Genomic DNA, 15,244 nt, shown 5'->3' with positions numbered 1-15,244 from the left:
AGAGCTAATCGTAACCAACCTCTTGAACGCCCGCTGGAGTTCCGGAGAAGTATTAACACTTGGCATTGATGGGACAGGGCTAAATCCCTATGTTCAAATTCGTATTCATATTAGAGGTCAAGTACTAGCCCATTCGGCCCAAGTCTATCAGGGTTATAAATCTTTCTTCAAGGAAGTAACAATCCCTACCCCATCATCACAATCATTCGAAAACTTATTTCTCAGAATGGCTGAAAGAACAGCTCACTCCCTGAATGTCACTTCCTGCTATGTATGCGGGGGGAACTCTAGTGGGACATGGCCATGGGAAGCTAATGAATTGGTTCCCAACCAGGCAATGCCAGATGTAACGGCCCCACACACCTCAAAGGATGGTCAATGGATTTTAGAACATACTCTCATAGGACAATACTGCCTGGCCAGAGGTGGAGAAAATCTCAGACGCCTAGTCAAAAACTTAATTTGCTCAGGTCAACGATATTATAATGCCACCTCCAGACAAAGCATGTGGCAGGGAAGCAGAAAAGAGAGAAATCCGTTGGCCAGAGTCCCAGGGCTAACTAAATCCTGGCATAACCCAGGCAGGGTCCGAGACTGGGCAGCCCCACGTGGGCTCTCCTGGATTTGTGGGAGCACGGCCTATATCCGCCTCCCCACAATCTGGAAAAGAAGCTGTGTAATTGGCACGATAAAACCTTCCTTATCCTCTTACCTCTGAAAAAGGGGAACAGGTTGGTCACCCGGTCCCACAGTCCCTGCAAAGGGTAAAAGAGAGCTCCACACAGGGGACTGGAGGGATGATGAGTGGCCCCCAGAACCAACAGTCCAATACTATGGGCCTGCCACTTGGGCAAAAGATGGATCTTGGGGATACCGTACCCCGATTTACATGTTAAACTGAATTATCCGACTGCAGGCAGTTTTAGAGATCATTCCTAACGAGACCGGGGAGCCCTGACCCCCCTGGCACATCCAGACTCAGGTGAGCAACGCCATCTACCAGAACAGGTTGGCTCTAGACTGTCATTAGCAGCAGCAGGAGGCGTATGTGGGAAATTCGATCTCACCAACAGCTGTGTACAGATAGAGGCCCAGGGCCAGGCAGCTGAAGATCTTGCTAAGCAGATGACAGAACTGGCACATGTGCCGGTGCGAGTCTGGCACAGATGGGACCCCGACAGCCTCTCTGGAGGTGTTCTCTACCCTCAGAGGCTTTACGACCTTAGTTGGAGTCGTGCTCCTCCTCAGTGCCTGCCTCCTTCTGCCCTGCCTATTGCCACCTGCTGCCCTGTTGATCACCTCCCTCACAGAGGCCATGACCGAGAAACGCTGCAGCAAAGACCCTTATGCAGTGCAATGACCAGTCCCTAACTCGGGAGATCAAGAAGGAAATCATAAGGTTGATGCCCTATGAAGAATCTAACAGGCATCAAAAAGGGGGAATGAAGAGGAAATTTCAGGATTTTCATTAAAATCTAATCAGCCTTTTGCTCTGCTTCTGTAAATGTGCTTGCTGCGTGCAAGCGCTCACTGCAGAGCTCACTCGCACCTCGTCCCACTTGTCTGAGCAGTGAATGTAACTGTGTGTACCCCTCAGCAGCTCCCGCTCCCTGTAACAATTTATAACCATCGGTAACACTTAGCAACTCCCATCCTTCTCCGATGTTATTACTTGCGATCTGCATAGCAATTACCGCCATTTGTAACGGTTCGAGTTCGAACTGACCAATCAGCTTGTGTAAAATTCTTGTATATAAGGAATGTTGCAACTGAGCTGGCTGCCCAGGTTCTTCAGAGCACCAGCTCCTCTGGGACCGCGCGTAATAAATGCGAGTTCTCCTTCTCTCCGAGTTACTGCTTGGTTTGTCACTGGTCTGATTTTGGAGCTTTTCTACAATATAAATGTCACTCGAAACCAGCAGGGATGGCTGGAAGCAGGTACGCATCATGCTGCCTTCACATTCCCGGTTGGCAGCTACCAAGTTTCACACTAGGCTGAACCTCAAAGTCCCTGGGTTTCTGGAAAAAGCACTAAACACTGGCTGACTGAGGCAGCCGACCTGTCCTCCAGAAGGGGGCGGTCAGCCCCGGCCCCGCACAGCATACTGCGGGGACGGAGCGGGAGGCCCGCTCTCCAGATTCCCCTCCCCGTCACAGTGCCTGGCCAGGTCGGGGTGAGGCCCAGCGTCTCCTTCTAGAGAGACCCTGGAAAGCAGCTCAACCCCTCGAAACAGGCCCTACACCTGCTCCACTAGGCAGAGGAGCTTGAGACCATCTGTAGCCTGGAGGTCCCGCCCATATGTGTGGACTCCCACACTGGCACCTTTGCCAGGTGCTGCTCTCCAGGTCTGAGAACATAGCCAGCCTCCTACCCGGGGCAGGCCCGAGAGAGGCTGTGCACAACAGTCCCCACAGCCGGCAGCCTGCAGGGCCACCCCCGAGCCACAGCAAGTCTGCATGGCTGGCCTGGAGGACCCGGGCCAAGAGGGCGGCCCGAGAGGGGCCCGTGCTGGAAGGGCTTCAGAGCGAGTGAGCCGCCCTCTCCTGAGTCGCCTCCCGCAGCCCTGGCAAGAAGGCGATGAGCCACTGCTCACCCACTTCCAATGACAAGAAGCCCGCCAGCGGCCCAGTCCGCCTGTGGGCGGCTCCAAGTCCTCGCAGCGCCCCCCTCGGCAGGCAGAGCGCTTCCTCCCACCGCTCCTGCAGCAGCTGGCCGCCCACTCCCACAGCTCCTCTCCTCTCAGAGGACCCCCTGGCCTCGACGTGGCCGGACCCCCAAGTTCTGGAGGCACCTGGCCAGCCAGGGCCCCGGTCCTGCAGGAGCAGCATGCAGCTCGTCACACTGCACAGACTCCCGTGACTGCACCGTCCCCTGAATCACCTCGGGCCTTTCCTCCCCTCGGGCCCAGCCCTGTGCACACAGGTCAGCTTGGCTTCCCAGCACAGAGCCCACCGCGACACGCGAGGTTTACGATTGCACCCTCGAGCCACAGAAGACAAGGACCAGACATTGTCTGTCTGGTCAGCTAAAACACACAATGATGTTAATAACTAAATAAACCTCTACCGTTAGTTCATCTGTCACAAATCAGGTCCCTCTCAGTACAGAAAACCTAAACACGGTTTGAAATCTGCCCATCTCTGAACACTTCCAAAGGTCAGAATCGCCACAGATCCTGGTCTGAGGCCTCAAAATGACCAGATGCGGTTTCCCTGAAAAGAGCACCACCTGGAATGTCACCTCCCCCGACAGAGCCGCACACCAGGCTGCACGGCCGGGGACTGAGAGCGAGCCAGCCCGCAGCCCCACACATCACACGATAACCCGCTCAGCTCTCTCACCTACCATCAGGCAGGCTGGGGTGACCTCTGACCTCACTGCTCTCTGCCACCACCAAGACTTCAGGTCCAAAAAGTGGAGAGCAACCAAGCAACCGTCCCAGATGTTCCTTCCACTGTACACCAGGCACCTGGGAGCCTGGACCCATCCAAAGGGCAAGAGGTCTCCTCCCCTGGGACACGCAGGGCCTGGAGAGAGCGCCGAGGTCTCTTCTGTTGGCTGGCAGTGGATGCTGTGGGCGGTCCTCAGTCCGAACGCAGGCAGTCAACTACTGGCGTGTCCGGGGGGGCCTCCCCAAATCGATCACTGTCTGGACGCTCCCCAGAGTGAAACGGCCAAGGACTCCTGGGACCTGCTGGCACGGCGCCAGGCAGAGTTAGTACCAGAGCAGGCACAGCACTGTGGGACGCTGGGGGATACCGCTCTAGATTCTGAACGACGGCAAGTACTGACCTTGAGATGACACAGCCAATCCCTGTGGCCAGGAAACCATCCAAGAATAAAGACAATGAATGTGATACTCCCACCACAAGGAGAGAAAACTGAATTGACAAGGAAAGGGTGTATGTATGACAAATGCCACGTGTTCACCCCGGGAGCACGGAAAGGAACTAGCGAGTTCGTGAACTGCGTTTCTGTACTCTGTTATCAAAACTCCCTTTTTGTTTAGGTATTAGAAGGCTTGAATCAAACAATTAATTGAGAAGTAAAAATATAAACAGAAGCACAGTTCTGGAAAGTGCTAGAAGACTTCCTTACTGGGAGTATCAGCAGCCCTCCAACCTCAGCCCATACTTGCACTCACTTCATTATTATGCAACTTGTGAAAATCCAAAACAGAGATAGTGAAGAAGAACAAAATTAAGTCTGTATGAGCCTCTCAGCTGACAAGGACCCAAGGGCTGTGGGATGCCCCACGGCCGCAGCCGGAGCCCCGACCAGAACACGGCCGTGTCTCTCTTCACCGGCAGCTCAACAGGGCCCAGTCGGTGTGGGGACACACACAGGGTCACACACGGGGTCACCTCCAGGGCCACCCTCCTCCTCCTCCTCCTCGACGTCCTCGCCTTCTACTGGTACAGCAGGAAGCTTTTCATGGGGTCTGGCAACGGCAGCGAGGGAATCAGGTGGAGCCGGCGTTTGCCGAGAGCCCTCCTCACGGCCACACGGCACAGACTCAGCAAGGCCCTTGGGACACCTGGACCGCAGTGGGAGGAAAGGGGGACACAGACGCAGGTTAGTCCCTCTCCTGGAGCGACTGCAGGCCGAACTGCGCGGTGCCCTGCCGTCTCCCGATTCTGCAGTGGGGAGAGCGGGCTTGGCAAGGAAGGTCTTGTCATCTGCTCCTCCACCCGTGGGGCATGAAGCCCTTGTGACCCGGGCCATGTAATTCCCTGGACAGAGAACTATGAATGACCACTGTAAGCCCCACGGGGGTCTGGGAGAGCCAAGCCAACCAATACATGAAGAGGGCAAGTGACGATTTTGCTCTGGGTCGAAAAAGCCTAGCCAGTCTCTGCCTACGAAACAGGCATAAGCGCAGGCAGCTTCGTTCTGCCAGTCTGGCTCCGAGAGGCCGTGAACTGAGTCCTCCGGTAAGGCCCGACAGGGGCCGCGTCTTACTGACTGGTCTGAGGAAATCCAACCATACGAACACGAGAAACCAAAGTTCTGTGAGACATCAAGGTTAGGGACAAGGCTGTTGATTCAGGTGCGCTCAAGACCCAGGCAGGAAGGGGACTGGGCGTGGGCAGGTGACAGAGGCGTATGGCCTGCAGAGGGCAATTTCTGAGTCCTGGGGGAAAGGCTGGGCTGGGACAAGACCGAGCCCCGGCAACTGCAGAGCCTCTGGCTAACAATTTATTAATTCGTTAGCAAAATCTTTCTTCATAAATATGCCAACTATGGACTTCATTCCAGCAAAAATCAGACTTAATGCACAATCCAAAATAATGGCCTCACACAATCCCGAAGGGCAAGAGGGAAGCGGGAACCCTGGCGGATGAGCTCGCACTGAGCTGAAGGCACCGAAGACAAAGCGAGAGAATCTGGGGTCACGAAGCAGAGCAAGGGGTAAACAATATAATTCCAGGAGCTTCGAAAACATGTCCTCTTATAAGTTTCTTGGTGTCAACTCTCGGCATCTAGAATTTTAACAAAAGCCCAATCTGAGAAGTCCCTGGTCCTCACTGAGGGCTCTGACCGGGCCCCAGTCCCAGTGTCATTTGGGTTTAACTGCTGCCATTGGTTCATTCAACTGACCCACACCAACTACAGGGCAAAACAGGGCCCGGCCACTTACTTCTGGCCTCCTGAAAGACCTGCAGGGCCGTGGGGTCCACCTTCCGTCGCCCCCTGGACTCCGGGCCCAAGGCTTCCCACTTCACCAGGTTCAGGTTGGCTCCGAAGTCCACGAGCAGGCTCACGAAGGCCGCCTCGCAGCCGTGGCGCAGCACGGCGTCCATGACGCAGCCGGGGGAGCCCCTGTGGAAGCCCTGCGTGTTGACGGGGCCGCTGCAGTTGAAGTCGGGGTTCGCCCCAGCCTGGAGCAGCAGCTGGAAGCACTGCAGGTTGTGGTAGGCGGCGCTGATGTACAGCGGGCAGACCACCAGGGAGGTGAGGCGTCGGGAGAAGGGGGGCCGGACGTCAGGGGTCACGTGGTGGGTGACGTCCACGTCGGCCCCGTACCTACAGGGGAGACAAGGGGACAATCAGGGGACGATGGAAGTCAACAGACTCCACGGTGCCCTGGGGACATGGGCCCGAACCCCGTGAGCACTAGGGGGGCCACCGGAGGTCACGACGCAAGGAGAGACCCTAGTTAGGAATCTGTAATTCACGCAACGAAATTCCTGAGAGAATTCTTTCAAAACTTTAAAGACTCGAGAATCCCATGGCTACTTAAACTATTAAAAGAAGAAAAACTTCCAAATTCGCTTTAAGAAATCAGCAAAACAATAATCCCAAAACCTGACAAAGGCCGCGCCATAAAGAAAAACTACCATTTTCACTTCTGAGTATCAGCTTCATTGTCAATGAAATGTGAGCAAAGAGAATCCAAAAACAGAGCGAGCAATACACCCACAGCCTCATGGGAGTTATTCCGAGAACGCGAGGGCAGTTCCAGTGTGGGAACCATTAACATACCCTGTCACATTCACAGAGCTCAGGGAACGTCGTGACTATCCCTACGGACGCAAAACAAAAGGGGGGGAATATGATAAAACTCAACACTTGTGCAAGTTTAAAAATACTCAAAAAAATAGGAAGTGATGGGTATTTTCGTAACACGGTAAGAAGTGTTCCCTCGACCCAGAAGTCAGCATCTTACCTGATGGGGAAGCTCTCGCAGCTCCCTTGCTAAAGCCTGGAGCAAGACGCACGCTCCCGATTTCTGGCCCACTATTTTTAAAGGCATTTTAAATAAAGGTATTAGAACAGTTAGAAGAAATAATTGGCTGATTAAGATTGGAAAGGAAGAGCTGTAAAACTTCCTATTTTCAGAAAATATGACTGCATCTGGAAAGCCCTAAATAATTCATGAAAATACAACTAACGAGCAACAACGGAATTTATTAAACCGGCAAGCTATATAACTGACAGCCTTCGTCTATACAAACAAAAACAAGTTCAAACGTAAAGTGAGACAGCTAAGCACAAACTTAACGGAAACGTTCAAAATTTGCATGAGGCAAGTTATAAAATGAAGCTGCCCCCTGAGCAACGTGGTTTGGATGGCGGGGGTCCGCTTTTCCGCGCAGGGGCCGGCCGCTCGCCACGGCAGGGAGACACCTGGCTTGGGGGCGGCGTCCTGCCCAAGTGAAGAGGTGCCTGCTGGGGTTGCTGCATGGCATGGGGACCTAGCGCCGCCAAGGGGTGGGCGAGGAGGCAGGTGTGGGGTGGGCAGCAGCAACAGGTGCCTGGTCACACGTGGGGGACAGGCGACACGTGTGAAGGGTGGGGAACCAGGTCTCTCGCTGTTAGAACAGAGAACAGTAAGTCTGGAAAGGAAAAACAGCAAGAGCAGCCTGTGGCGCCGAACTGGAGTGCAGGCATCTGGTCGACCCCGGCTGTCGCCGTGAGCAGACACAGCAATGCAGACGGAAACGCGTGTACGTCACCTGCAAACAGACGCCCGCAAGCAACGAGCACTGCCAGTGTCCGACCATAGCTTCTAAAAGCCTTATCCACGGAAAGGAACCAGGTTCCTTGGAGAAACGACCCATTCCAGGGCTGAGACAGGAAAGTCCGAGATGAGCCTGGAATATCTTGTCACATGAGAAAGTAAGAGGCTGTCCAAAGAACGATGGGGACGTGTCAGAAGGCACGGAGCTGGCCTGCCGGGGTCTCTGGAGCCAAATCTGAGACAATCTGAGCATCGAAATCAATTAACAATATAATCAAATAACTCATTGGATAACACAGGAAACTGTGAGCCTAACAGAAAAAAATTAATTAAAAATTTGATAAGGAATAGATTTACATGGGTGCAAAATACCTCTCCACGAAATACTGTCTAATTAGATAATTAGAGGGAAAAGAATAACTTTGCATTGGAGAAGCCTGGCAGACACTCCCTTAACCAAAAGGTCAGAGTAAACATCGGCAGAAGCGGAAGACTGAAATCACTTGCGGCCTGGCAGGATGGGGAGGGCAAGGCATGGCCTGACCCCTAGGAGATTCCCGCCCTGGAGCACCAGCTGACATCCCTCTCGGTGTCTCGGTAAGCGGCAGACACCGGCACCTGCTGACGTGCGTGGCACTGAGCGCCACGGCCCAGCCAGTCCTGCAGTGCCTCACGGTTTCGTCATCGCAGATTTCTCTTGAATCAGGAAAAGGCAATTTGTAGGAAGTAATGCTGACGGGGCCTGACTGGGGTCCAGGGCAGAGGGGACCGCGCCGTTCCCAGCCTGCATGACAATGGCCGGCCCCGGCGAGCGTGCCTCATCATGTCTTCCCAGCACGGCTCCGAGTGTGTGCAGGCGCGTCCCCCGGCACCAGCCCTGCAGTGCTTGGGCAGCGTGGGCGGGGAGGGAGGATGGCACACAGGCCCACGTATTCACATGACCATCGGCTTCCCCCACCCCAACGCCAAGCAGCCTCATCAGACGCTACAAATGCAAACACCGCCATCCTCTAAGACATCCTGGGATGACGAGAGAAACATTCGCAAACACACACCAAACCAAGCAGAAACTCCCTCATTTCGCACTCAACCAACTAAGAAAAAGAGAACTAGATTTCAAGCAGAGATTTTTTTCCTCCTTATTCTTAACGGGTTTGTCTTCCAAAATGTCTGTAATTAGGGGCAGTACGACAACCTGGCATTAGCTGAGCCGTGGGAAAGACAGCCCTGTATCCACTCATAAAAGCATACTGGATGGGATCCAGTTAATTTTAATCTTGAGTATTTTCCAAAATTCCCCCACTGCTTTTAATATCACTGGCAAGGAATCATTGGGACAACTCAATAAATCAACATAACTTTGACACACAGAGAAATACCAATCCTTTTCTTATGAAAACATCAGTAACACATACCGAGGGAACGGACAGGGAACGCAACAGAGGTTGACTTGCAGAGAGACAGCAAACTACAACAGTGACAGAAGAAAGCCCTGCCCATGAGGAAATGACAGGAGGCAGAAGCTGAGCTCAGATCATGCTCAGACTGTGCTATCTGCTCAGCAATTAACACGTCACCCATTTTCCGACTCACTTATCTAATAACTCAGAACACAGAAAACTTTTCAACAGACTAACGCCTGTTCTTGGTACCTCACTGTAAAAGTAACGTCTCGTGCTCCAGTGCAGGGACAGGATGTCTCAGTGGCGTTTCTCAAGAAGGGCCCCCGTGTGTGAGGGGCCCCCATGTGTGAGGGGCCCCCGTGTGTGTGAAAGGCCTGTGTGTGTGAGGGCCCCCCGTGTGTGAGCGGCCCCCGTGTGTGAAGGGCCCGTGTGTGTGTGCTTCAGGAAGCCGTGCCTGAAGTTAATTTTTACCAGTTGTGCATCATGCACTGACCAAAAGGCCCCAAGGATTTCTGGAACCGGGATGAAATTTCACCGATTGATCCTACTCAACACATTTCCAAATTAATGACTTACATTCTCCAAAATGCAAAAATATGGGACTGAAGCCGATTACATTATCAGACTAGAAATCCTTAAAAAGAAGGGGAAAAGCAACATAGTTTTATCACCCTCTGATACAGCAGGCAACCCACCCTCGTTTATCTTCCCAAAAGGCAATTTCACAGCCGTTTAGTATATTAAAACTTTCGACAGAATAACTACGTTCTCAGCACCTAACTTAGAAACCCGGTTCTGCGCAGTGCCAGGGCCCTGCCCTGAGAACCGCCCCACTGCAGCCTGTGGCAGCAGAACCGCTCCCCAGTCCTTCTCCACAGAGAACCGGCTCCCTAAACCACTCTCTCCAACCACGGAAGGAACTGTCTCCCGGGTAAGGAAGGGAAAAAAGGCGTCTTTGGTAGATTGAAGTCACCGGAGACACAGAAAATGAAATCACAGTCTGGTTCAAATACGAAAAAACACTGTACCATCAGTACAATTAAAATACGACCATAAACCATCTAAAATAATAGAAAAGGAAAGCAAACACAGATCATGAAACAAAGATATAAAATAAAGAAATAGTTAAGCAGAAAGATAACAGAAATAGACCTAACATCAGCTACTGCAATAATGTTAACTGTATTAAAAAACAAAGAATCTTGGACAGGCAAATAAATAACAAAGGTGAATACACAAACAATCACTTCGATCCACGAAGATTAAAAGATTAAAAACCAACAGATTTTTCATTTAAAAAAAAAAGTATTGATAACAAGCATAATCAATAAACAAGAATATTTATGAGCTCAATTAGTATCACAATGTAAGAAGCAAAAAGTACTAGAAATATAAGGGGAAAGTGACAAAGCACAACAGTGATTAGAGACTAACAGACTTCTCTGAATCTGGCGCAGATCCAACGGTTAAAATGTGAAAACAGAGAGGGGGACTCTGAACAACATAACTGAGGCTACCATACTGCACTGTGCAAATGCCACTCGTGGTCTCTGCTACAAGCATCCACAACAATGTGGTCCGACGATCAAAAAATAGTTTGAAAAAAAACTTAAGGAATCTGCAAAATAGAAATTAGATGGCCCATATTATCTGAGCACTATACAATAAATTAGAAGTTCATAAATACTTTTACTAAAACTTTCTCCTCCTTAACTATAAGAACAAAGAAGAAACCAATGACAATTACACCTATTTAAAAATGAAGAAAAAAAATGAGTGGATGTGGCCAAAGCTATATGCAAAGGTAAATTAATAACCTTGAATGTTTACATTATTAATCGAAAAAAATGAAAAAGCATTCAACTTAAAAAGTTAGGAAAAACATAAAAGAAAATAGGAAAAAATAAAGATAAAAGCAGAAAGTTTATCAGTAAGAAAAAGCAAACTGATAAAGCTAAGAAGTAGATCTCTAAAAAGACTAACAAAACAGACAAATGCTCTAACAAGTGTAATTTGAGAGAGAGTAAACACAGATAGCGCGGAATGAGAACGTGGCTGCAGGAAGCGGCAGACGCCGCCGTCCCGCGGTGACCAGGCCGCGCGGCACTGACCTGATGAGGGCCTTCAGGATGTCGGCCCTGCCCACGCGAGAGGCGTGGTAGACGGGGGTGCTGCGGTGGTGCCGGCTTCCGTTGGGGTCGGCGCCGGCTTCGAGGAGGATCTGGGCGCTCTCCAGGTGCCCGTTCACCACGGCCACGTACAGGGCCGTCTGTCCCTTGACGTCCACCAGATCCACCTCGGCCCCCTTCCGGATGAGGAAGTCCACGCAGTTCCCGTGGCCTGCGGTGGCCGCGATGCGCAGCGGTGTGCAGGGCAGCCAGCCACAGCACCAGACAGACTTCTCATTGATGCGGCTACGAGAGAACACAGAGGGGCCAGGCAGTGGGGGCGGGGCCAGGAAATGGAGCCGGGCGCTGCTCTGCCACCCCCACACTGAGGCTACGGACCAGAAGGTCAGCTCGTAACAGTCACCCTCTGCTTCAGTGGTTTTCACCTGTGTCCCATGCTGTGAAACGCCCTCACGTGTTTACTCTGCTGGACGTGTGCATGTTAAGAGCCCAGTCTGCAGATGAAGACGCTCGAGGTACAGGTAGACTGATGGGCACCAGAGCTACGATCTCACGTTTCCTGACTCTGCTCCCCGAAGCGGGGAAGGGCCCGCCTGAGGAGGACGGCACGCTCACTGGGTAAGTGGCTCAGGGCGCCCAGCCCTTCTCACCAGCTACGACCTCTGAAGGCCAGACACTGCATGACGCACTGGGACTAGGTGACACCCCGATCCCTCTGATCTGACACAGCACGAAATGCACCCTGCGGAGATCGCTGAGGCCGCACAGGGCCTACGCTCCCGGCCATGGCAGCAGAGGGACACTGCCCAGACTCAGCTCACATGAGAAGTGACAATCAGAACACGACTCCCTGTCAACGGATGCCACAGCCATGCAGTCCAATGCCCCACCATGTCACCAACGGAGGTGCAGTTCCCCTCAAGCTCCCAAGGCAGCTTTGAACGTTTGGGAGTCCAGCCCACCGCGACAGGGGCCGAGAGACACACTGTGGGCCAAAGGCTCCTCCTTCGGCCGTGAACTGGCTTCCACTGGCCAAGCAGGCCAAGGAACGCTCCAAGGACACATCAGCAGAGAGACACAGAGCAACCGGAAACTCCGTGGAGAAACAGGAGTCCCCGAACCCGAGTAAAACGGAACGAAAAAAGTGCCTGGAAAAGCAACGCGAAAGCACTGGTCTGAGACCCGGCCGAACTCTCTGCGCTGCCATTTTCTCCCACTGTCATGTCTGTAAGTTTAAGGTTTTCTTTGGACTCATAACTCAACCGACGTCTCTGTATGAAATCCTTTGTGGACATTCAGAACTCTTCCCAAAGACTGACACCTGTTCTGATGGGGTGACGCTAAGACGTTAGCAGGAAGAGAGAAGGGCACCCATTTCTGTATTGCTAGACATCGTCCCTCGGGAACTAGCCACAAAAAGCAGCGTTAGATGCAATAGCGACACACAGGCGTTTGTTATCGACTCGCTGCACCCCAGCCCTCAATGGGGCACAGAAAGAAAAGACGAGGGTTTTCTGGTCACAGGTGAGTTTCAGACCCAGCTGGAGCCCCAGGTGACGGAAGTAACAGCGCAGCTCTGCGGATGTGAAGAAAGCGCCCGAGCCAGCAGGGCACCATCGATGAAGGGAACGAGAAACTGGGCACCCGCAGATGCCTGGGTGAGGGGACGGCTGGCCCCAGACCCTAGAGGCAGACAACTGAGAACCTGAGAAGCCAGAGAGGAGGGTACCCCAGAAATGCTGCAGGAGGACATCAGGGCACATCAGGAAGTCTGTACCTGCAGCGGGCAACCAGACCACATAAACGAGGAAGGAGAACGGACGTGCACGGCTTGGGATAAAGAGCCACAAGAGACACTCGAGGGGCATGGCCACCCACTACTAAAGAGGGTCACGGCGCTGCCTCAGGAGTAACGCCGAGGAAGCGGACACTCAGAGGGACGGAAGTTGCCAGAAAATATAAAGGCCAAATGACAGAGTTGGACTTGAACACCGGTCTCCCTGTCCACACGACCTGGCGTCTCCTACAGCTGTGCCCAGGCTTCCTCAGCCTCCGTCTTCCCTTGTCCTCTGAAGTGGAGAGCAGCAGGCTCGTCACCCGCACAGCAGCGTGCCATGTCCCCGCGCGGCCGAGCCCGGGGCCAGCCGGGGCCACCGAGACGCTCACCTCCGGTAGCTCTCCTCCTGCAGCAGGCTCCGGAGGGTCTGCAGGTCCCCCACGTAGGCTGCGTCATGGAGCCTCGTGTCCTCACAGTGCTCCAGCGGGTGGTCACAGAACTGCTCTCTGAGCCACTCCTTCAGATTAGGACCTGCACTGAAGAGAGGGGCCCCTGTCAGCTCCCGGAAACCTCACCGACACCAACCAGGAGGGCGCGCCATCTGCAAGGACCCCTTCCTCTCAAGGACGAATCATTCCCAAGCTCCGGAAACTTCCGAGCACAGAAAAATATACAAAGTTTCCCTTAATGAAAGTTAGCACATGCCTGACACCAAAAAACAACAATTTTTAAAACATTGATGGGATGGGGGATGGTGAGCCAAAGCCACTAAGAATAATAGAGGATCCTAAATAAAACAAAGGTTTTGTACACACAGGTGCTCAGGAGCACAAGGAAGGAGAATAAACTCAGAATGCCTGCACCGAGTTCCGCACACCACATTGTCCTAGTGTGTGACCCAGCACAGCTGTAAAGCACGCCCCTCCGCAGGCCAACTCCTTCTGATGCTGAAGTCACTTTTTATATTTAAATCAAATCTCTTGAGTACCCTCCATACACAAGACTCAACCATAGCCCAATGGGCGTGCTGACTGAATTCCCTCACCCTCCAGGGTCTGATAGCCCGCTGGCAGAGGCAAAACACAAGGTCGGCAGGTGGCTGACAGACACATGGGTCACTCAAGCTAATCCCACAACCAGACCTGCAGATGAACAGGCAGGAGGCAAGGAGCATGCTGGGGCCGCCACCCCAACCCTCCTCCACCGCACCCTCCACAGTCATCGCCCCACAGTTTGAGCCCAAAGTTCAGAGGAGTGGGTGAGATTCAGATGTAGGCACGTGGGAGCCGGGGGCTTCTGCTAAGTTCTCCTCTCTGCCCCTTCGCTGGCCTCATCTCCGCCCACTACCTGGCCCAGCTCCATGCAGCTTTCTCTTCCCCAGTTCCAGATCCTTCCAAATAACTTCGAGTTTGCGTCTTTCCGATAGGGCTCGCCAGTGACAACACAAGTACCCGACACTGCCCTTAAGCTTTAACAGGACATCTCCGTGGCCCCTCCCCTCCCCCGCCTGCAACACACTAAATAACAACATGGTTCTGCATGGAGAGAGCCCCCGGACACGGGGCGGAGCCGACCTTTCTTCCACAGCCTTCTGTGCTGGGAGGCAGGGGCCAGTTCTCTCTTCTCGGCTGAACACCTCTCATACCATCCCTCACTCTCACATGAGATGACGACCCCAGACACCATAAGGTCCTGGCTGTCCCTGGGGTCAAAGTCAATACCAACCAAAGCTCAGAATGGAAGGGGCTTTGTCTGACTTGTTCACTGGGCTGTTCCCAGCCCCAGCAAGGTGCAGCCAATACTAGGTCCTCCATGAATGTTTGCTGAATGAACAGAGAGATAAAGAGTTGGATGGAAGGATGGATGCCAAGTGCTACTTGCAAGGGTCTCCAAGTCAACATCGTATCTTAAGATGCAGCACAGTTAAGAATTAGAGTAATATTTATTACTAAGGTCCAAGAAACCCTTCGGAAGAGTCTCTCTCCAGAGACAGCTGAGCGTGTTAAGTCCAGGGCACATAAAAGCACTCGGTACACGGGGCGAATTCAGACAGCAGCAAGGAGGGACTCCCACCACAGGTTAAAAGGGAACCTCGCCTGAACCCCGGCATTTGCGTCCCCTGCAAATGCACATCTGCGTCGCGGGACTATTCCAAGGCGGAGACCCTAAGTCGGATGGCTACTTTGGGTGGTGGGCTTAAATCACACTGTGGCAGAGCTGCCTCCTCCGGGACGTGCTGTGTCACTGACCGCGCGCTGGGAACGGCGTTACCGCTGTCCGCGGGTGGCGTGATGGGGACGCACCTGCCCGCTGAGGGGCCGGCTCGCGGGGCTTTCCGGACCGCGGCCCACGTCCTGGGCATACAGTTGGGGTCCTATCGAACCCGCATCGGCTAACGAGCTGGCAGTTAGTTACAACGCAGGTTCCACGGGGGAGGAAACCCGGCGCGAGCGCGGCTCCCGCAGGCCC

General features: G+C 53.1%; 1 protein-coding gene across 1 annotated transcript in view; it reads right to left on the bottom strand.

The window, feature by feature from the left end:
- ASB1 (ankyrin repeat and SOCS box containing 1) overlaps positions 1-15,238 on the bottom strand; it is a 41,403-nt gene extending 26,165 nt beyond the window's left edge. Inside the window, exons 1-5 of the mRNA XM_015587841.2 lie at positions 15,079-15,238; positions 13,165-13,311; positions 10,981-11,283; positions 5,643-6,028; positions 3,347-4,538 (exon numbers count right to left, since the gene is read on the bottom strand). Coding sequence (XP_015443327.1) covers positions 4,411-4,538; positions 5,643-6,028; positions 10,981-11,283; positions 13,165-13,311; positions 15,079-15,137 — 1,023 coding nt within the window. The 5' untranslated portion in view covers positions 15,138-15,238 and the 3' untranslated portion in view covers positions 3,347-4,410. The remainder of the gene's footprint in view (positions 1-3,346; positions 4,539-5,642; positions 6,029-10,980; positions 11,284-13,164; positions 13,312-15,078) is intronic.
- Positions 15,239-15,244: the final 6 nt, after the last annotated feature.

This window comes from Pteropus alecto, unplaced genomic scaffold (genome assembly GCF_000325575.1).
Source record: "Pteropus alecto unplaced genomic scaffold, ASM32557v1 scaffold143, whole genome shotgun sequence".
Lineage (NCBI taxonomy): Eukaryota > Metazoa > Chordata > Mammalia > Chiroptera > Pteropodidae > Pteropus > Pteropus alecto.
Note: the sequence above shows the minus strand (reverse complement) of the source record. Positions and strands in the feature narration are given on the sequence as shown.